The sequence below is a fragment of the Sus scrofa genome, chromosome 12 (genome assembly GCF_054392235.1).
Source record: "Sus scrofa isolate SSC_HxYL_T2T_F1_AM1 chromosome 12, Sscrofa_HxYL_maternal_Yorkshire_Landrace_v2.0, whole genome shotgun sequence".
NCBI lineage: Eukaryota > Metazoa > Chordata > Mammalia > Artiodactyla > Suidae > Sus > Sus scrofa.
Window position 1 is genome coordinate 53,556,529 of NC_139394.1, and position 23,690 is coordinate 53,580,218.

Below are 23,690 nucleotides of genomic sequence, written 5' to 3' on the forward strand. Positions count from 1 at the left end.
GATCTGAGCTGCAGCAACCTATCCCAGTTTGCAGCAATGCCAGACCCTTAACACACTGAGTGGGGCCAGGGATCAAACCTGCATCCTCGTAGATACTAGTCAGGTTTGTTACCACTGAGCGACAATGGGAGTTCCTCAGGTCATTTTTCTAACGATGAAAATAGATTTCTGATATCCTAATGTTGTTGGAATGTTTTTTCAGTCTTAAATCGCACTGTTTCATTAACTTTATTTTTTTACTCTTTATTGACAGCATCATATTAATTAAGAAAGGTGAACAAAAATGTTCACGTAATACACAATATTACTTTATTGTCATATAATTGAAAATAAATGCACCTTTTGAAAAAATTCATCCTTTAACTATAATTTTAGATAATTTTAAAGAGGTTGTTATTATCATTTCTATAACTACGTTTTAGCTGTTCTGAGCAGTTTGCATTATTCTTTGGCAAATTAAGTTTGCAAGAGCATAGTTTTTTTTTTTTTTTAAGAGGAGTCAATTGAGTAATATATTTGTAGTTATTTGTGAGTGCTTTTACAGAAAACTGTTCAGACTAGTTACTTATTTTCAGTGTCAAACAAAGGCCATGTATTTAATCAGGTCTTAACAAGTTATATGAAAGTTAAAAAGAATTTTTTTGCCTGTGTATTTTCTGCTTTCGGATGGAATGTTCTCTATGCGTCTGTTTAGCCATTTAGTCTGTGGTGTTTTTCAAGTCTACTGTTTCTTTATTAACTTTCTGTCTGGATGATCGATCTATCCATTATTGAAAGTGGGATATTGCAGTTTTCTACAATTATTGTATTGCCGGCTCCTTTCCCATTCAGGTCTGTCGATACTGTTTTGTGTACTCAGGTGCACAGAGATTTATGTTTTTATTTTCCTGTTAAATTGACTCTTTTACTATTACGCAGTATCTCTCTTTGACTCTTGTGACAGTTTTGACTTAAAGTCTTCTTTGTTTGATAGAAGCGTTATACATATGAATATATCATGCAGACATTGCCTATCTTTTAGCTAGTGAGTTTATTCCATTTGCATAGATTTCAGCGAGCTGGATGGGATTGTGGTACTGTGGTTGGATAAGTTGAAGGATCCGGTCTTACGAAATCAGTATTAGTGTTAGTGCGACCTATCTATTTCCAAGAATTTTGTGGTTAGGGACTTTGGTTTACATGTACATCTTTCCTTCCCAGATGTATAAACTCATTCTGCGTTAAAGCTATGTCCTAGTCATGCTGTGTATCTCACAAGCTGCCTCGAACATGGAGGAGGAAATTCTCAGACCTACTCAAAGCCCCTTTTATACTATTGCCCTCATGTCCACCGATGAAAGCCCTTCTCTGGAAGGAGTCTTCCCAGAGCCCCATGCATGTCCTTGTTTCTCAGGCTGTAGATGAAAGGGTTCATCATGGGGGTCACTACCGCGTACATGACTGTGGCCACTGAGTCCTTCATGGAGTAGGTGTGGAGGGGCTGCAGATAGACCATGCAGAGCGTCCCGTAGAAGAGGGAGACCACAGCCAGATTGGAGGCACAGGTGGAGAAGGCTTTGTACTTCCCAGAGGCTGAGGGTATTCGGAGGATGGCTCTGACAATCCGGACGTAGGACGTGATCATGAACCCGCAGGGGGTGAGGAAGATGAAGATGCCGGTGGTAATCAGTGCTGTGTGAATGATCTCGGTGTTGGAACAGGCCAGCCTCAGCAGGACATACATCTCACAGAAGATGTAGTGGATCTTCCGGGACCCACAGAAGGTCACTCTGGTCATGAGGAGGGTGAGGGTGAGTCCGTAGAGGGCAGAGAGTGCCCAACACAAGGCGAGGAGTGAAGCACAGAGCCCAGGGCTCATGACGGTGACATAGTGGAGGGGTTGGCAGATGGCCACATAGCGGTCATATGCCATTGTGGCCAGGATGAGGTTGTCCAGGGTCACCAAGGAAACCAGGAAGTAGAGCTGTGTCAGACACCCTGCATATGAGATAGCTTTGTTCTGGGACTGAAGGTTCACCAGCATCTTGGGGATGGTGTTGGTGATGAAGAAGAGGTCAGTGGAGGAGAGGTTGGCCAGGAAGAAGTACATGGGGGTGTGCAGACGGGAGTCAGAGCCGATGGCCAGGATGATGAGCATATTTCCCACCACCGTGACCAGGTACATGGACAGGAACATCCAAAACAGGACCCGCTGCTGCCCAGGACTCTCTGAGATCCCCAGGAGTAGGAAGTCAGACGCCCTAGTCTGGTTGCCTCCATCCATTTCATCCATTTCCCCAAGAGTCTGCAACATCAGCACCAACAAATGTCTACTAAGTGCCCTCAATGGAATAGAGACTTTCAGACAACAAGATCCTCAGTTTTCTTAGCCTTAAAATGTCTTAGATTTAGTTTTAGAATTTCTTTGTGCATGAGAACTAAGGTAATAATAGACACGGGAACAGAACATGGACAATCTGTGTGCACTTTAATCATTCCAGCAGCTTCTGATTTGGCCTACTCAATACACAGGCATCATGTCTATGTCATATTTGGAATCCTCTTATCATGAATACTCTTGAAGTGCTTAAATATTGGTATGTTGTTCTATGATACTACGGAAGTGTTTCAGTAGAGTTTAAAATGGGTGTATACATTAGGAAAAGTACTGCGCAAGTGGACACTGAAAGGGTAAGTAGAACTATTGAAAGGGAAAAGGAAAACATTATCAGGATTTGCTGATAGAATAATCTCTCTGGGAAATCTAAGATAATCAATTGAAATGCCATTAGAAATAAAAAGGGTTCACATTAAACTGGATGGGTTCACACAGTACATGGACCTGAAACTAATACTGTTCCCACAGTCGTTTTATGCAGTTATTAAGACTATATTGTCGGAACACCCACTATCAGAAAATTGTTATTATATACTGAAAGTAATCGATAATGATTGCAATGTAAAGTGAAACAGTCCCACCACACTTCAGCAAGGTGCTCGGCTTCCAGGGGTTGCAGGGTCACTCAGAGAGGAGATTGCTAATCTCCTCACCTGCCAGCTCCAGAGCCATGGCTTAGAGATTTTGCCTGGATGAAGAAGGGGCCCTACAAAATAGTCCTTAATCTCTCCCATCAGGAACCAACTTTATTTGCAACAGTGCATGGAAGTTCAAGCCAAAAGATGCTCTCAAGAGCAGCTGAGATGTGGCAAAAGGCAATTGGGAGGCAATTCATGGACTTAAGAGTGATACAGCCAGCTAATGTGCAAGAGAAAAACGAGGAAGAAGACAGCTGGGAGGAACCCTCTTGTGGAAGAACAGATATTTCACGTTGACCTAAAATAATGTTTCTTCGAAGCGGTCATAACCTGATTGGATTCATTGGTAGAGCAATTTATGCCCTAGAGAACTGTTGAAAATAACAGAGCATCCAGCTGCCAATAAGCAGCATTTAAAAGCTGAGAATTTTTCAGGAAAGCAAAGAAGAGTTTTCTACATTACTTTCAGTTCACAGTGACCCAAGGTGGTGCTGCCCTGGGGGCTTACCACTGTGGAGGTAAAAGTGACTATCATAAAATAATCCAGCCAGCACTAAACAAATAAATGTGTGCATAACAGTTACAAGATCCAGAAGGGAAGCCCAATGCCCAGAGGTGACACAATGTATTATCTAAAACGCCATTTCTAACAGTTTTTTTTTATTAAAAATAAACAGGAAGGTATGACCTATACAGCAGGATAAAAAGTAGGCAAGAGAAACTGCCTGTGAGAATGACCAGGTGACAGGCTTTACTGAAAAAGGCTTCAAAGGAGCCATTGAAATATGTTGATAGAACTGAAGGAGAACGTGATTAAAGAAGTAAAAGGAGGTATAATGACAATTCCATGTCAAGTCCAGATTTTCAATAGGAGGAAGGGAATTTTAAAATATAATCTCATGGAAATTATGGAGGGCATGGGACAGCACTTTGAAACCTGTAGAGTGCTGTAAGAATCGGATGGATTTTTCTCTTGTCTTCAAAAGCTAGGGAATTAGATGGTGTGAACACTCTTTGGAAGTTTGTGAGCATCTTTCTGAGAAAGAGAAAATGGAGAAGAGGGAAGATCAGAAAGGGAGAAGGGAGAGAGAACATGAGCCTTTGACCCCTGACCTTACTCACTGTTCTGCGCTGCTCTCAGGAGCTGCCTGGTTCTGCTGCCTTTAGCTTCCTCCTGTTTAGAATAAAAATTCAATCAGGACATAGAGGACCCTACGACATGGACTGATTCCTGAATGGGACTTAGAGATTTGTCCCGTTGGCTGAAGATGAGAAGGTATTGGTGTCTGGATCTTCAGTCCCTGTGAAAGAGGGGACAGAATGAAAGGCTGTAACTGCCCCGATGAGGTTGGGGAATTAGAGAACTGAGGCTTGCATCTCAGGTTCATGAAGAAAAAGGGGGTGAACTAGGAGCACATCATGCCTGTTTACCAGTTTTGATGAGGCCTTGGGGAAGCAATCCCATGGCAGCTTGTTGAGATGAACCTGGATAATTGCTCCAACATTAATATCTCTAAGAAATAGTCTTGGGAAATGAGTCTTATTTATACGGAATAAAATAACTCCATAGTCAAAAGCCTTCTTAAAAGGGTCGTAGGAGTAAGAGTATACCATAATTAAGGAAGACATCACACACACACACCCACACCCACACCCACCCACAGACACACACACATGCTCTTGCCTGGCTTTGAGTCAGCAAAGCCTGGAAAATCTTGAGCCCTAAATTTGGATTAGGATGAGCCCATGTTGGTAGTGACTCCAAATACTAAGTAAAACCGATAGAAAGAAACCCTTATGTTTAGAGGACACTAATGTCACCCTGGTCTTCAAATTATTTCTCTCAGTAATTTTTTTCAATCAGACTCGCAAGCACAAGACCAAAGAGAAGCAGATACACAGGAAATAAGATACCAAAAGCAAGAAACAGGAGATGAAAGACATATAGGGACTCTAGGTAATAAAATAATCGGACACAGAATGAAACACAGTGATGTCTAAAATGTTTATGAAATAAAATCAAGTCTGAACATTTCGGTGGAAATGTTTACAAACGAGAAAAATGTGAGTAACCAATCTTCAAATAACAAACACATTTTCAGCACACCACAACTCTCCTCATGTTCTCTTGCAGTCGTTGTTCCTGTGACAGCACGTACTCCTAATAGTGTAATTTAGTTTTACACACTTGGTACTTTTCATCAATGAATACGGGTAGTTTATACTCTTTTGTGTTAACTTCTTTCACTCAGCATTGTATATCTGAGGTTGTATATCTGCATATTGTTGTATGCAGTTGTAGATTGTTCATTGTTATATAATGTTTTCTTGTGTCAGTATGTCATTAAACATCCATTCATTCATTCTCCATTGATGGGCACTAGTAGTTTCCTGGTTTTTGTTTGTTTGTTTGTTATTAGTAGGGCAGCTACAGATTTCTCTCGGGCGTATAACCTATGAGGTCAGTTTCTGGATCACTGGTCTGTCCAGTGTCTAGTTTGAATAGAAAGCTCTGGACAATTTCTCCAAGTACTTGTGCCAGTTTTTTTTTTTCCCTTTATCAGTATGAGAGTTCTTAACAATATGCTTTCGTATTTTTCCGTTCTTTTCATTTCAGCTGTTTTGGTGTGTGCATAGTGCTATCTCATTATATTTTATTTTATTTTATTTTATTATTTTATTTTATTTTATTTTATTTTGTCTTTTTGCTATTTCTTTGGGCCGCTCCCACGGCATATGGAGGTTCCCAGGCGAGGGGTCGAATCGGAGCTATAGCCCCTGGCCGACGCCAGAGCCACAGCAACGCGGGATCCGTGCCGAGTCTGCAACCTACACCACAGCTCACAGCAACGCCGGATCGTTAACCCACTGAGCAAGAGCAGGGACCGAACCCGCAACCTCACGGCTCCTAGTCAGATTCGTTAACCACTGCGCCACGACGGGAACTCCCTTCATTATATTTTAAATGTGCATTTTCTTGATGACTAGTGAAGCCAAGTATCTTTCTATATGGGTACTAGCAATAGGTATATCTGCTTGTGTAAATCGTCTATTCAAGTCTTTAGCTCATTTTTCCATTAGGTTATCTGTCTTTTTCAAGTTAGTTTGTCATTATTTCTATCTTGCAACTATGAGTCCTTTGTCAGATGTTGCAGTAAGAATATCTTCTCCAAGCTTGTGATTTGGGTTTTCCTCAATTCATGATTGAGAAACGGTCTTTTAATTTTAAAAATCTTCAATTGTAGTTCAAGATATCAGTTTTCTATTTATTTATTTGTTTATTTATTTATTTTGGTCTTTTTGTCTTTTTAGAGCTGCACCCGTGGCAAATGGAGGTTCCCAGGCTAGGGGTCTAATCGGAGCTATTGGTACTGGCCTACACCAGAGCCATAGCAACGCCAGATCCAAGCCCGCATCTGCGACCTACCCCACAGCTCATGGCAACGCCAGATCCTTAACCCACTGAGTGAGGCCCAGGACTGAACCTGCAACCTCATGCTTTCTAGTCATATTCGTTTCTGCTGTGCCAAGACAGGAACTCCTCGGTTTTTTTCTTGGTTATTGTCTTTTGTATCTCGTCTAAGAAAGCGCTGCTAAATCTTTCACAGTGGTCTCCTATACTTTACTCTTAAATGATTTATTGTTTTACTTTTAACATTTAAATCTCTTATTAATCTAGAGTAGATTATGGTATTAGGTGAGGTAGAGGTTGAGATACATTCCTCCCTCCACAAATGTTGATACCCACCTGGTCAGTCCCATTTATTGAAAAGACCATCCTTTCCCTGATGTATTTATCATTAGCCAGATGAAGGTACCTATATGAATCTGTTGCTGGATTCTATCCGATTCTCTTTGTCAGCTGCTCATGCTTGCATCAATACTCTGCTCTTTAATTACTGTATCTTTTAAGAGCATTGTAATATGGTTTAAATTCTTTATTCTTCTTTAGTACTTCTTTGGCTCTTTTGGGTTCTCCCCTTCCATTTTGGCTTGTCAGTTTTCCCAACAAGACCTCCTAGCATTTTGATTTTTATTGCACTGAAACGAGATTAACTTGGAGGAGAAAGGGTATCTTTGCAATACCGAGTCCCCTAAATCTTAAACATGGTATTGTTCTCTATCTTTGGTTTGCTTTACCTCAGTAACATTTTGTTATCTTCAGAGTAAGCACATTCCATATCTTTTGCTAGATAAACTTTTACAAATTTGTTGCCTTTTATTAAATTAAAATAATATATACTCAAAGGTTATAACAATGTTTTGATATACATTTACATACTGAAATGATTACTACAGTCAAGCTAATGTATCCATTTCCTCGTTTAATTAGCATGTTCTTTCCTGTTGAGAAAACTTGAGGTCTACTCTCTGAGCAAATTTCCAGTACCTAATGCAGTATTATTAACATAGGTACCGCCATGTGGTACTTTAGATCTCTTGAACTCATTAATCCTATGTAGCTGCAACTTTGTACCCTTTGAAAACATCACCCCTTACCCCTACTTCCCCACCCCCGGTAACTACCGTTCTACTTTGTGCTTCTACACATTTAATTTTTTAAAGAGTCCCCCTATAAGGGAAATCATGCAGCATTTTTTCTTTCTGTATCTGGCTTATCTCACTTAGCATAATATCCTTTGGGTTGATCTAGGTTGTCACAAATGGGAGGATCTCCTTTTTTTAAAGCCAAGTAATATTTCATTGTATGTATATACCATAATATCTTTGTCCATTCATGCCTCGACAAACACTTAGGTTGTTTCTCTATGTCACCAGGTTCTTTTGCCTGATGTGCAGCAAGCCAAATGCTGAGACGCTGAGGTTTTCAGCAGAGAAGGGTTTATTGATGAGACAGCCAAGTGAGGAGAACAAATCTCAAATCCACATCCTCCAAGGATAGAGGCACAAGGTATTAATGTAATAAAGTTGAGTTGCAGGGAGCATGGAGGTCATTGGAAGTAAGAAAAAAGCAGGGTAATCATTGTTCTTTGCTGATGCAGCTAAGCTACATGCTTCTCCATGGGACACATGTTCAGAAAATGGCCCTCTGATGTCAGAGGGAACCATATACTTCACTTGCAAATGTCTCTATTAAATGCTGTAGTGGGTCAGTGGGTTAAGAACCTGACAGGGTGTCTGTGAGGATGTGGGTTCAATCCCTGCCTCCCTCAGTGGGTTAAGGATCTGACATTGCTGCATGCTGCAGCGTAGCTAGCAGATGTGGCTCAAATGTAGTGTGGCTGTGGCTGTGACTGTGGTGTAGATCAGCAGGTGCAGCTCTGATTTGACCCCTAAACTGGGAACTTCCATATGCCGCTGGCGCAGCCATAAAAAAAAAAAAAAATGCTCTAGTGGGTAAGAAGTAACAATATAGAAAATTTGCTGTAATCCTAGATGATAGGAATAATTTTCCATTTTCAATACTTATGGAAAAATTGTCATCTTTACCAATTATTTTATTATTTTATGTATTTGTTAAGCTAGTAAAAGAAATAACAACAGTGATGGTATGTCGATGAGACCTTGGGGAAGCAGTTTTATTTCATAGCAATTTGGCAGTATAGAATATGAGCTTTAAAACTATTCATAAGTATAGGTGGATGAATTTATTTTTAAGAATATAGTCTAGGAGAATAAATCACACAGTAAAGCAATGCCTGTGGAAGTGATTTTTTTCATATTTTAAAGATGTCAATTAATCTCCAAACAGTACAGTGAAACAAACTGACAGAACTTGGTGTAAGGGTGTCTTGGCACACCTCAGAATGTATAACTGTGGCAAACATGAAAACTGTGTTGATATATGGAAATTCATATACAAAAGATAAATGTGAAAGAGTAACACTTAATTTTAATTTAAAAAGTAGAACTCAAGTATTGATGAATATTAATTTAAACAGTGAAAGATGCATGTCTGTCAATAAATTAGGAGGGAATATGGGACGGTACAAACCTGTGTATTTAAGTAGGTAAATTTTCACTTTAAGTTGAAGTGCCCAGTAAGCTTGATTTCAAAGGTAGACTGAACTCTTCCCTGCACATAAATCCCATAAGAAAGCAATCCTACTTTAAGATCCCATCATGTTCTCCAAAAGAATGATTTCAGCACAGAATGCCTTCTAATTTCACAGGGCAGACTGATGAGGTGATTCCTTATCAGCAGAGCTTGAGAGTGAATTCACATTATCTGCTGCTTACTGACCTTTAATTTTAATGAGAACTACCGCAATAGCTAACATTTGTTGAAAATATACTATAGTCTAAGAATTATCCCTTTCCATGCTTACATGCATATCTAAGTTATCACGAACAATGCTTTCCATATATTATCACATTCAAACTTCCTGACAACTCAGTGAGGTAGGTTATACTTGCTTTGAAAGGTTAAGGAACTTCTTAGGGTCACACAGCTTAAAAGTGGCAAAGCCAAGATTTGGACTTGCTTGTCTAACTCTAGAGCCAATGCTCTCTACCGCTTTGCTATACTATTTTTATTGACAGAAGATGGTGTGTGAGCTTACTGTAAGATGAAGAGGGAGCAGGTGAGCTATCAACAATTTATTTCCACAGGAGAAGGTATTATTTATAGTAATCACAATCTGTATTCTCAAAGTTTGCAACCCAGATGCCTTAAGGGAAGCAGACAAGAATGAAAGAATATCACCCTGTAGTAGTCTTTATGTTCTTCCAGAATCTAGTTGGTTTTGATGTACCCTATTGTACATATATTTGTCTCAGCTTTTACTGACGTAGCTTTTTGGTAACCATCAATAATAATCAATGTATTGGCCTGAATTGATCTTGGGAGAAATCTAGAACTGTGTGGGCTAACTGTGGCCGTATTGTTTTGCACTGGTATTAGTGGATCTAAATGCTAGAGTAAATAGTAGGAACTTTATTCTGCAGGCAGTATAAAAACTACTTGAGATTTCTAATAGGGTTGAGGTCCTGGTGATATAATTATATTCTGTGAAGATTCATCTGATAGTGGTGTGCAGAGTGGATGGAATGGGGAGAAACTGGGGACTAGGGAATGTCTAGGAGGGATTTCAATCATTCAGGCAAGAGATGCGAAGTGTTTATAAAATCATTCTTTCCTGATCCCTAACTTTACGACTGCAGCTATGCCAGTGGGATTTCACACATGTTAGTGGTGCCAGGCATTACACCAAGTGGTGCGATGAAACTGACTTGGAACAAATTTCCCCAAAGATAAAAGTAAAGTTTTCAAATGAAATTTAAGGTGTTATGAGGAACAGAGGTTTCGGATGCTGGATAAAAATATTGCAGTAGGTCTATCTAAAGAATCCACCCCCATCAAACCCTTCCCAGTCCCAGTGCCTCGTCTTTCAGCCCAGGGGTTTCACAGACCTGGGGAGTTCCAGTGTTAAAACACTATTGATAGGGAGCCAAGTCACCAAGGTCCTCGTGATGGTGGGGGAAAGTCCTGCTTCCCTCGAGTTTATTCTTGGCCAAATGCAATAGCACAATCCGCTCCTCCCTTATTCTGGTTGTGTGCTGTCCCCTGTTGTTATGAAAGATTCAGGCACATCTTTATTATACTCTACAACTGGATGGCTATAATTTTAGAACATTATGATTATATGAACTTAAGCTAATGATATTGACCTGATGATGGGTTTGTCCTGATGCCATCCTGTAGCTTAGGCATGAACATTTCAAGTTCCGATCACGAGTCCTGGAAAGAAGGTCTCTACTTTTCTCCCTCTCTCATTCTTCACTGCTTGACTGTGGTGAATGTAGTTGGGTGGGGACCCACAGAGTGGATGTGAGGTCACTACCACTAAGGGGAATGCATTTTCCTAGCCCTCATTAGCTTTCTCAGGGAAGACTTGATATCTTTGTTCCTTAAACTATAGATAAAGGGATTCAGCATTGGGGTTACCACTGTGTACATCACTGATGCCACTGTGCCCTTCTGTGCTGAGCGGACTGAGGGGGGACTGAAATAAACACAAAAGGAACTCCCAAAGAATAGAGAGACCACAGAGAGGTGGGAGCTGCAGGTGGAAAAGGCTTTCCGCTTCCCCTGAGCTGAGGGCATCTTCAGGATTGTGGAGAAGATGTATGCGTAAGAGATAACCAGGCAGAGCACACAAACCAAGCCTGCAAGACCCCCTACAGTGAAAATCACCAGCTCATTGACGAAGGGGTCTGTGCAGGACAGACTCAGAAGAGGGTTGATGTCACAGAAGAAGTGTGGGATCTCGTGGGCTGCACAGAAGGACAGGCTGTTCATCAAGAGTGTGTGTAGGAGGGAGTGGAGGGCATTCACGATCCAGGATGCAGACACTAGGAGGATACAGAGACCAGGGCTCATGACCATGAGGTAATGGAGTGGGTAGCATATAGCCACATAGTGGTCATAGGCCATGACGGCCAAGATGAATGCTTCCAGCATCACAAACAGCCTGAAAAAATAGAGTTGTGATAGACATCCCACATATGAGATGACCTGGTTCTGGAACCATATGTTTGCCAGCATCTTGGGGACCGTGGTAGACACAAAGCAGGTATCAGCGAGGGAAAGGTTGGCCAGGAAGAAGTACATGGGAGTGTGGAGCTGAGCATCAGTGAAGATGGCCAGAATGATGAGAAGGTTGCCTGCCACTGTGACCAGGTACATGGGCAGGAACAACCCGAAGAGGACTCCCTGCTGCTCTGGCTGCTGGGAGAGCCCCAGAAGGAAAAAATCTGAGACACTGGTCAGGTTTTCCCATTCCATTTGTCTGTAAGCAGAAAGTTGGATTAATCGAATGGAACTGGTAAGCCCTGCATTGTGAACTCTGAAAATTATGCAATATGCCAATGTTGATCTTCTAGTGTGGGGTTGAATTATATAAAATCTCTGATATTTAATAGCTTGGGTCCTACAAAAATGGCAGTTTCATATAGTTCAACTGAATACTTTCAAGTGCCTGTGCTTGGTGCCATGGGAAAGAGAAGGTTTGTAGTGGGAGAAGAAATTTTTTAAACTTTATAAGTGTTACTCCAGTACATTTACTTTTGCAGCTAGGCTGGAGGTAATTATTGGCATAATTCTTGTGGTATTTGAGTGGACAGTATGACATTAATCCATCTGGAGATTTCACGAGTCAAAAAAATCTTCAACATATTTTCCCAATACTTCAAAAAGCACAGCTACAGGAGAAGGAGTTTGGAATTGGTTAAAGGCGTATCTAATGCTGAAATCATTATCACTGCTATCTACACAGCTCATCTGGCCAGAAACCTGGATATCATTATTGAATCATTTTTCCTTCCACCCTGTCTGCATGCAAATACCACCAAATTATGACAATTTTACTGTCTCAATATAGCTAAAATGACCCGTTTCTCTTATTTACCCATTTCCTCAGTGCCAGCTACCACTGCTGTCATTTAGGACAATATTATTTGTTTCATATATTAGGGCAACGGTTCCCCTTGCCTCCAGGCATACCCACCTATCATCTGGTCTCCTCACCACAGAAAGAGTGAGCTTTCTATAAATCATATCTGATTTTATTGCCTCAACTGAAAATCCTTCAGTGTCTCCTCATTATTCTCAGGATAAACTAAATTTCTTAACATGGCCTGAAGACCCTTGATCATACTGGCATTTATTATAGATGTTTTCAGTTCCTCATGGACCACCCTCCCACCCCCTCACACCTTATGCACCAATTATACAATTATTTAAAAGATCTAGATGCAGTCTCACCATTGGACTTTTGCCCATCTTATTTTCTTGGACTGGAATGGTCTTCCCTCTCTCATTCATCAGACTAGCCAAGCTTCAGATCTTAGCTTAAATGTCCCTTCTTCTAGGAAGCCTTCTCTACTTACCCTCTCACAAAAAAATTCAGGCTCATGCCCTCCCTGCCCCTGTGCCTCACCCATCACAATAGGTGTCACTCTGGATTGTGACCATCTATTTATTTACGTCCTCCAATATACTGTGAGCACCATTCAGAGCAGGCAGAGAAGATGCCTATCTTGTTCATCTTGGGAATCTAGCAATAGCCCCAAGCGTGGTACAACGTAGGTGATCAGTAAGAATCCATCGTGTGAATAAACAAACCTCAAAGAACAGAAGGAATGGAGAGGGAGATTGTACAGCGGTAACATCAGTCATAGGGAACAGCCTGAACCTTTTTTGTTAGTGGTTTCATCCTTAGCTTTGAGTAAAGTCCTGGCCGTAGGAAGACACAGGAAACATTATGATTCCAGAGACAAAAGATGTCAAAGAAAGAAAATGTACTTTTGGTGGACTTCACTTGCATGTCCTCTGGATTCAAGTTCAAGTTTGAGAATGAAAATGAAATGTAGAGAACCCATGTTCCCTCACTGATGAGGAAAAAAAAAAACATCCAGGGAGAAAAGGAGTAAAAGGAGTAAAACCTTATAAGGTTAAAAACAGAGAGAAGTGGGTGGTGGTGGGAGACGGGAGTGATCAGGACATATCTCAACTCATATCCTCATAGTGGTGTCAAATATAAACATTTTAATCCCAGCTCTGAAAGCAAACAAACAAACAAACAGTTGGCCAGTATGTCTGGTAAAAGTCTCTAGAAGAATGAATAGGAGACCAATAACAGTAGCTGTTTGTTGGAGGTATGGAAATTGAGTGAATGAGACACAAGAGAAGAGGGATTTTCCATGTGTGCATTTTAGCAGATTTTGAGGTTTGAGCCACATGAATGTCCTACTTATTAAAAAGTAAATAAATGAATTAAGGAAGCCTTTCCCTAAAATGAAACCATGGGCTCATGAAATCTATGAAAGTAAGACAATGCAGTATAATGCAGCCACTCTTTGATGGATTCCATGAACAGCAGAAAAACCTGTTTGGTTGAAGCCATGATGCCTTAATGCAGTGTGTGAGCATGAGTGTTTAAGTTTGTACATATGTATGGGTGAGTGTCTGTGTGTTTCCTGCAGAAGCTGGAGGGTCAGTAAAAAGGATCATCACAGAATTATTTGGAGAGAAGTCACCATTGATTCCTGTGCTCTGGTCTTACAGCACAGCACGATGACTCTTAGGGTCCGTAAGATTGAGCACCCAGGTCTCTGCCCATTTTGGCTGCTAAAGCAGCCCAGTCTAATCATTGCTGTTTCAGGACTGTTTGTGAGAGATAGGCTCCTAGCTGACCATAGGATGGGATAGGCAGAGGAGAAAGAGGAGAAAAAACGAAGCAATATGGACTTGTGTATTTTCCTTTCCTAGTCCTTACCTGGCTGTTCTCACCAATTACTGAGGGTATTACTGGCAGGCTCCTGTCTGCTTCATGTACATCTCTCTCACTGTGGACGGTCAGAAGAAGATGATAGGATGTCTTTCTAAAGGCACCAAGAGGAAATTTGCATTATGCTCTAGGTGTGTTGAATAATGATTCTTGCCATTGCTGTATCTGCTCAAATTTCTCCTTTTGTCTCACAGTGTTAGAGAACTTCTTATTTTTGTCCATTCTGAGAAAAATGGACAATAGCTCCAGGCCAAGATTATAATCATGCCAGCATATGTCATCCCAGGAAGCTGTGTTCACAGTACACCACATAGAGCTTAATAACAACATTAGCATCCCTTTTCTACTTAGTTCAGAATTTTCTGCTAATGTTTGCCCTTTTATTTATTCATAGAACTCATGAGAAATGTATTCTTGCTATTTCATCCTCAGCCCTGGAATTAAGGTCCTGCTATTCTTAGCTGTAGGTTGGACCGATCTCAAGATCTGTTAAACTAAAGATAATTAATTCTATGAGGTCCTCAGAACCCAAGAGAATTGAAAATCCACTGCTGTGTCCCCGCTGTGAGCTGGTTCAAGAGAGGCTAAGGCACTGGGGACTTGTTAATGACATCTCTCTGATCCCAACAGGATCCTAGCATTCCATTCATCAGCAAAGAAACTAAGTAAGCTTTGGTTGCTTCGTTTAGCCTTGTGATTTTTTTCTGGGACTTTTCTGGGAGATGCAGACAGAGGCTTTTATATCGTGAAAAAGACCAGATGAGTTGAACCACTGTTGACTCAGAGAGTACCTTACCATCTCATCTTCTTCTAGACTTGATAATCCTAGTCCAGATTGAGGCTGTGTTAGAGCAGCCCCACTTGTACTGTTTATACCTCCTTTGGGCTAAACAGACCAGGGGTAAGAAGCTAGACATTCCTTATCATGGCAGGTGCCAACAGCTTGGATCCTATCTTTGTTGAAGTTTCACAAACAGATCTATGGGGCAGGTGGTAGCTGAAATGACACCTAGCAAATAGCATCTCTTCTTTTTTCTTTAGAAATGGTCACATAATAGTCCCTCTTCTCCAGGTTCATCTAATTAAGGACACAAAGGATAAAGCAGCACAGAATATGGATGACCTGGGAATATACGTTATTCTTGGAACGGTGAACAAGTTCATGTGTGTGCTAGAAGTGCTGGCATGATATACCCTTCCATCAATATTTGAATGGTTTCAGTACATTATTCCATTTTATGGAATAAAATAACCACATAATTCCAGGCTTAAAAAAATATAGTTTAATTTTTTTTCCTACCACGGGCAAAAGCAAAATAGTGAACTAGTCCTTTAAGAAGGAATGTAATGCAGTTTGGAACATGTGTTATTTGATGTTCAGAATCCATTGACCAGGATGGAATGGCAGCTAGCACAGCTGAATGGGCAGAAATTGGAAAGAAAGCAATGCATATGTTGAGCTAGAAATATTATCTGTTCTGAGTCCTTTCTCCTATACCACTTCCTCTTAGAATCTGGAGAGGCAGAATATAGAGAGAGACCAAATCCAAGACATGTTTTCTCAGTTTGGGTAGATTAACATCTCCAAAGTCTTGCTTTGTCTTTCTTTCTCAGTCCTATATCTAGAGAGGCAAAGCACGGTCACAAAAGATTGAACGTTCTGGAGTCAGATAGCCTGGGACTGAATTCTAGCTGTGTGGACCTGGGCAAGTTTATCAAGTTCTCTAGGCTCCAGTTTTCTCATCTTAATAACCTCTGAGTCACTCGTGAATGGGACAGTTTCCAGCTAAGGATGAAAGAATTGAACTGAGATTTGAGTTGCTACCCAAGAGAAAGAGGTTCTAGTTTGATTACAGCCAAGTTATGTGCTGTATTCAACAAGAACATAACATAACAAACAAGTAAACAAATAAACCCCAATAATTTTGGAGGTACAAAACATAATCCAAAACCTCCATGATACAGTGTTCACAAAGTCCAGGAATCAAGCACAATTACTAGACATATGAAGAAACTGGAAAATCCTCAGAAGAAAAGACATTCAATGGAGACTAATCATGGGATGATGTAGTTGTTAGAATTACCAGATAAGGATTTTATTTTATTCATTTATATTTATTTATTTTATTTTATTATTTTTTTAATTTTCCCACTGTACAGCAAGGGGGTCAGGTTATCCTTACATGTATACATTACAATTACATTTTTTCCCCCACCCTTTCTTCTGTTGCAACATGAGTATCTAGACAAAGTTCTCAATGCTATTCAGCAGGACCTCCTTGTAAATCTATTCTAAGTTGTGTCTGATAAGCCCAAGCTCCCAATCATTTATATTTATATTTGCTTCTTTTTTATTGATGCATAGTTGACTTATTATATTAGTTTCAGGTGTACAACATAGTGATTCAGTATTTTTTATAAATTATACTCCATATAAAGTCATTACAACATATTGGCTATATTCCCAGTGCTGTACATAGCATTTTTGTATCTTATTTATTTTATACCTAGTAATTTGTACCTCTTAATCCACTTCCCCTATTTTACCCCTCCCTGCACCTCTCTTCCCACTGGTAAACCACTAGTTTGTCCTCTGTATTTGGGAGTCTGTTATATTTGTTCTATTCTGTTATATTCATTTTTTTTAATATTCTACATGTAAGTGAAGACATAAAGTATTTGTATTTCTCTGACTTATTTCACTAAGCATAATATTCTCCAGGTCCATACATATTGTTGCAAATGGCAAAATTTCATTCATTTTTATGGGTAATATTCCATTATGTATATATGATAAGCCTTTCACCAGGCTCATTAAGAAAAAAGAGAGAGGACTCAAATAGACCTTTTACCACTGATATAACATAAATACAAATGATCATAAGATAATGCTGTGAACAGTTATTCACCAATGTATTAGACAGCCTAGAAGAACTGAATAAATTCTTAGAAAGAAAAATCTTCTTCTTTGGATAAATGTATATTTAGGTCTTCTGTCCATTTTTCAAGTGGGTTATTGTTTTTCTGTTATCGAGTTGCATGAGTTTTTTGTAAAATTTGAAGATTAGGCCCTTGTCTGTTGCATCGTTGGCAAAGATTTTCTCCCATTCTGTGGGTTGTCTTTTCATTTTTTTAATGGTTCCCTTTGCTGTGCAAAAGCTTTTGTGTTTTATTAGGTTCCATGGGTTTATTTGTGTCTTTATTGTCATTATTCTAGGAGGTGGATCAAACAAAATGTTGCTGTGCTTTATGTCAAAGAGGGTTCTGCCTATGTTTTCCTCTAGGAGTTTTATAGTATCTGGCCTTATATTTAGGTCTTTAATCCATTTGGGGTTTATTTTTATATGTGGTGTTAGAAGTGTTCTACTTTCGTTCTTTCACATGTAGATTTCCAGTTTTCCCAGAACCTATTATTGGGAGGCTTTCTTCCACTGTATGTACTGCCCTCCTTTGTCATGATTAGTTGCCCATGGTGTTACTTGTGTTTATATCTGGGCTTTCTGTCCTGTTCCATTGGTCTATATTTCTGTTTTTGTGCCAGTACCATATTGTTTTGACGACTATGGGTTTGTAGTATTGTCTAAAGTCAGGAAGCTTTATTCCTTCATTTTCATTTTTCTTTTTCAATATTGCTTTGGCTATTCAGGGTCTCTTGTGTTTCCATACAAATTTTAAAATATTTTGTTCTAGTTCCATGAAGAATGTCTTTGGTAATTTGATAGGGATTGCTTTGAATCTGTAGATTGCCTTGGGTAGTATAGTCATTTTGACAATATTGATTCTTCCCGTCCAAGAGCATGGTATAACTTCACATATGTTTGTGTGGTCTTTGATTTCTTTCCTCAGCATTTTATAGTTTTCAGAGTATAGGTCTTTTGTCTCTTTAGGTATGTTTATTCCTAGGTGTTTTGTTTGTTTTGATGCAATTTGGCAAAGTTGCAGGCTACGAAATTAATACACAGAAATCAATTGCATTCCTTTATACTAATTATGAAAGATCAGAAAGAGAAATCAGAGAAACTATCCCATTTACAACTGTATCACCAAATCTGCTGTTAGTCCTTTTAGTGTATTTTTCATTTCACTTACTGTATTCTTCTGCTCTATCTGGTTCTTTTTATAGTTTCTAGTTCTTTGTTGATATTCTCACTGTGTTTTCCCAATTTCAGTTAGCATTTTTATTAATATTGCTTTGAACCCTTTATCAGGTAAATAATTTATTTCTGTTTCATTAGCATTTTCCAGGGTTTTATCTTGTTCTTTCATTTGAGACATATTCTTGTGTTTTCTAATTTTGTTTAAATTTCTCTGTTTTGTCTCTATGAAATTAGGTGAAATAGTTACCTAGTCTGGTCTTGAAGATGTGTCCCTGTGTTAGAGCATCCATCTGCAGCCTGCATATGCCCAGCGGGTTTGGTGTGAGAGCTGGATCTGAAGTAAGCAGGGGTCATGTCTTCTTTTGGGGTGTGCTGGCAGCTGCTGCCTTGGTGGGAGGTAGGCTGGAGTTTGAAGAGCTAGAGCCGAAGCTAAGTGTGAGCTTTGGCTTCTCTTAGCCTCAATAGTGGTCACAGCCCTATCAGGTGTGACTCTGGGGCCCAAGGGTCTGGAGCAGGAGCCTTGATGGAGTTGAGCTTCCCAGTGTGATGGCAGTCTCTGCCTTGGTTGAGGGCATGGCTGGGGCCAGAGGGCTTGGGGCTAAACTTCTGTGTAGATGCCTTGGATATAGTAGGGTGGGGTGGAAAGGTTGGAGCTGCACTGCTGAGCTGTCTCTGCTCCTTCTCTGTTGCATGCATGCATACGTGTAATGGCAGCAATGGCGGTTTCTACCCTGGCTAGAGGCAGGGCCTGGGCTGGCTCTGCTTCTTCCTCCATGTGCACACACATGTCCATGCTGGTAGTGCTGAGCTCCACTCTGGCTTGTGGTGGGGCCTGGCTGAACCAGCTCTGCTCCTTCCGGGGTGCACATGTGTACCAGCAATTGTGGTCTCTGCTCTGGCTAGAGGAAAAGCTGGGGCCTGACCTGGCTCTGCTCTATGGTAAATGTGTGTACATTGGCCATGGTGGCTTCCTCCTTAGTGGGGACTGCTAGAGCAGGAGCCTGATGTGGGCCGATGGATGTGCTGGAGGTTATCCTGGTAGGTTGTCCAGAGCACCAAGCAGTTTTCTATCTGCTACCTCTATGCTAGAACCAGGAGCAAGCAAGCCTGTGCACAAGCTCTTCAAGAGCAGAACCTTAAGTTTCTGATAGCCCTCTAGTAAGCCCCTCCTGGTTTTAAAACCAGATATGGGGGTTCATCTTCCTGGTGTTGGACTCTAAGGCTGGGTTGCCTAATACGTAGCTCAAACCCCTTAACCCCCAGCGAGGAAACCGGGCTATCACCATCCTCTCTGGGTGTGGGTCCTTACTAGATTGCTTCTCTTCTGCTGTCATACTCCATGTGGTTCTTTCTTTACAGCCTTGATTGTGGAAGAGTCATTCTTCTAGTCTTCAAGTCATTATCAGTGAGAGTCGTTCTATATGTATTTGTAGTTCTGATGTGTTTGTTGGGGGAGGTGAGCTCCAGGTCTTCCTACTCTGCCATATTGATTCTGGCTCACCAAATAAAGAGTTTAAACTAGCTATTGTATTTTCTATGAAGTAAAGGAAAATATGCAGCAGTGAATAAAGTTGTAGAAAACCTCAGCAGAAAATTTAAAAAAAAGGAATTATAGAACTTAAAATTACAATTGTTTGAAATAAAAATACTGTGATCTATGCTGTTTAATTGCCATTGCTTGGTGGCATCCTGGATGAAAACCCCATAGCATAGCATAGAACCTAATAGACTGAGAAAAAATTAGTTGATATGGAATTAGTCATAAACCTGCCTCCTGGAGCTACCCAGGATAAATATCATCCCTTTGATATTGGAAAGATTCTAAATATTCAAAAATCATGACCCTCAAATATTTCAGTGATTACTGCTTTTAAACAATAATGACTGGAGGAGAGATGGATATGTATGTCTCAAAGAACCTTTTACCCTTCCTATCACCCAGATCTTACTTGTTGTTTGTGTCTATTTAAGAGGCTGAGCACAAAGATCTGGCTCTAAGACCTCTGTTTGTACCTGCAGATGATGGAAAATGAACATCCAGAAACTGATAAAGAATCCTTTCAGTCTTAGCTAAGTAGGAGGCAAATGATTGTGATTGAGAGCGTAGATTTTGGAACCAGACCACTTGGGTTTGAATCATAGCATTGCTACTTACTAACTGTGTATGCTTGGGCAGGCTAATTAACTTTTCTAGGTGCGAAGTTTCTCATGTGCAAAATTGGCATGTGCACACTGTGGTATATGGAGTGATTGGCCAGTGGGGAGCTGCTGTTTAGCACAGGGAATTTACCCAATATTCTATGATAATCTACATGGGAAAAATTTTGAGAAAGAATGGATGTGTGTAACAGTATAACTGAGTCACTTCGTTGTACAGCAGAAGTTATCACAACATTGTATGTCAGCTATACTTCAATGAAACTTTAAAAAAAGAAACACCTTCCCAAATACATAATAACATATAATAGAAGGTATATTTCCAACAGCAAAATGTTGGGAACAACCTAAATCAACATATGGAGGAAATTGGTTGACCAAACAATGGTACATTTATGCAATAGTACCACGTAGCCACTAAGAAAAAGAAAAGAATAAAAATTTCTATGAATGATATGGAATAATTTTCAGGCTTTATTAAGTGAAAAAAAATCAAAGAGCAAAGCAGTAGATATACTTTGCTGCAGTTTGTGTAAGAGAGAGAAATACGTATACTTTTATATGTTCATATGCTTAATATGCTTATTTTTACAAAAAGATATAAAGGGCCAATAAACCATAAATTAAGGAAAATAATATTACCTTTACAGTGAAAATAGGGTGAAAGAGTAGGAAAAGGGTTGATTTCTCAGAGTATGCTTTTTTAAATAAAATGTTTGACTTTTGAATCATGCACATGTTTTACATATATATGTAAGCATGCTATACTATACTTTAAAACAAAACTAAATAAAAACACATTGTGAGAAACAATATCTCATGACTGCAAAACAAACAAAAAATTGGGATAGCAATAATATCTAACTCATAAGGGAAGCTAATATAAGCAGTGTGTAAACAAATTAAGGGAGTTCCCATTGTGGCTCAGCAGGAACGAATCCAACTAGGATCCATGAGGATGTGGGTTCAATCCCTGGCCTCGCTCAGTGGGTCAGGGATCCAGCATTGCAGTGAGCTATGGTGTAGGTCACAGATGCAGCTTGGATCCTGCATTGCTCTGGCTGTGATTGTGGCGGGCAGCTGTAGCTCTGATTCAACCCTGAGCCTGGGAAGTTCCACATGCCGCGGGTGCAGCCCTGAAAAGCAAAATGAGATGAAATGAAATAAAATAGAAACCTCAGTTAAATAGAGCTGAGAGACCTGAAGGGGGAGCTCTCATGCCCTGCCATGATAGAAAGCCCAACAGGAAGAAAGATTTCCTCTCCTCTCCTGGCAAGAGCTTAGCCGATGAAAAGCATGGACTCTTTGTTTACTATGACTCTCCCAGCTTCCTTTTCCCCCATAAAAGTGTTCTGCACTTGCCATGTGGGGACGTTCACATACCTCACTATGGTTCCTAATGCCAAATTGCAATTCTCTGCTGATCCTAAATATACCCATCTTTGTTGGAGAAACACCAGGCAGTCTGTTTGTTTCAGGTCAACCGCACAATGCCACACCATTTAAAAGGTTCCTTGACTTCCTGGAAAGGCAGAAGCATGCATGGCGTATCACAGCTGTAGTTTAAGTGGCTATCACATGCTACTTGTGGAATTCTTTGGTATCTCCTTTGGTCTGCAATGGATAAATTTGGATTGGCTCATTGAAGGGGGTGAGGATAGAAACAGTGCAGGATCATTTCTCTCTCCTGTTTCAAAGTGTGATAACTTCTGTATGAGCCCGTGTTTCCCTTCCCTGCCTACAGCTTGTGCTCTCTTGAGGATGGATTTGTTCTCTCTGCTTCTCTAAGTTCTGGCCTTGTCTCCTACAGGTGTGCACATCCTGACATATTTAGATGCCCTCGAAGAGGAGTATTTTATATCTCCTCTGTGGGTCAAGAGAAGAGCATTAGGCATGAAGAAACTTGAGGCAAATCCTAGACCAGTATCTTACTAAGTAAAAGACTTAAAAAGACATTTAATAAGTTACTTCATCTTTCAGAGATATGGCTTTTCTATCTGTAAAGGAGGGCTATTTCCATGTATGTCACAGGGCTATTTTGAAAATTAAGAGACAATACTATATGTAATACAGTAATTAAACAAAAGTATATTCAATATTTAATGAAACATCTGTTTCCTCTAATCCTACATGGCACATTTTGAATCTCCTTTGTGGAACTTACCAATTTCTTCCTCGTGTTAGCTGTTATTTCACTTTTTTCCCCTCAAGATGTCCCACAGGAACCTTGAAAACACACTCCAAATGGAACTTATTTTTCTTGAATTACTCCATTGTTAATTATTTTCATTACAGGACTCAATCCCACAACACTGAAGATGTCTCCTTACTACTTTCATAAAAATTACCACATTCTTTTGTTTTTATTTCCACATTACCTTACATCTTAAAGCTATAGATCCTTTGTGTATAACTGTACTGTCTCTCCTCTGGTTTGCTCTAGGAGTTGCCTAATTAAACTTTTGATCTCACCACTCTGCCCTGCTCTCTTACTTCTCCTATGTGATCTTAATTTAAGACAAATGCTCATCATTGCTTCATGCAGAGCTTTTAGTATCCATCTATCTAGTATTATAAATAGTCTTAGGACCACCTGGCAACCTGAGAGTTAGACTTTAGTAATAACTTCTATCTAACTACATGGTACCCCCAGTTGCATTCTCCTGACTCTGCCCTCTTGAATTTCCTCCCTTCTTGAATGCTATGCTCATCTTTGCCTTGCTTTTGTTTTTAATACATTTTAGTTGCATATATATCTATTCCAGAAAGTTTATTTTTTGATTAATTTAACTATTTATAACCTTAAAAAAGAGTATCAATAATCATCTTTAGGGATTTACACTTTTTAATATTACTACTATGTGGCTAAGCTTTGGCCAAATTGTAGCATGTCTCTAGGCCATTCTGGAAGAAAAGGGATTTCTCTACTGGGTGGAGTACCTAACCCAAATACCAAGGACATTGTGTTGCTGCTGCTAAATGGGTGGCAAGGAGGAACATGTCTGTAACCTTTTCCAAGGTTCTTTCTCAGATGCCTTTTCTAATTATATGCCCAATAGCAGAGATTACCAGCAACTACAGCCACCAAAAGCAAAAGGAAGTACTGTTGAGGACTCAGAACCCTCAGGAATGAAAGTTTGGGTCATCTTATCAGCTGAGGACCAAGTGA

The 23,690-nt window shown here is 40.0% G+C and overlaps 2 protein-coding genes and 1 long non-coding RNA gene across 5 annotated transcripts in view; 1 reads left to right on the forward strand and 2 right to left on the reverse strand.

Annotated features, from left to right (window-relative positions):
* LOC146398325 (uncharacterized) overlaps nucleotides 1–19,994 on the forward strand; it is a 45,267-nt gene extending 25,273 nt beyond the window's left edge. For 2 of the 3 annotated variants that reach the window (XR_014821680.1, XR_014821681.1), the window contains exons 2-3: nucleotides 7,795–7,927; nucleotides 18,599–19,994. This is a non-coding gene — a long non-coding RNA (uncharacterized LOC146398325). The remainder of the gene's footprint in view (nucleotides 1–7,794; nucleotides 7,928–18,598) is intronic. The other variant, XR_014821682.1, reaches the window with a different exon arrangement.
* Nucleotides 295–4,512, reverse strand: LOC146398327 (olfactory receptor 1D2-like). The gene has a single exon (XM_084983025.1). It carries the CDS (start codon nucleotides 2,291–2,293, stop codon nucleotides 1,322–1,324), a length of 972 nt encoding a protein of 323 aa, XP_084839151.1. The 5' UTR covers nucleotides 2,294–4,512; the 3' UTR covers nucleotides 295–1,321.
* On the reverse strand, nucleotides 9,933–13,734 carry LOC100516336 (olfactory receptor 1G1-like). Its single transcript, XM_021067655.2, has one exon. The coding sequence runs from the start codon at nucleotides 11,762–11,764 to the stop codon at nucleotides 10,823–10,825; it is 942 nt and encodes a 313-aa protein (XP_020923314.2). The 5' UTR covers nucleotides 11,765–13,734; the 3' UTR covers nucleotides 9,933–10,822.
* Nucleotides 19,995–23,690: the final 3,696 nt, after the last annotated feature.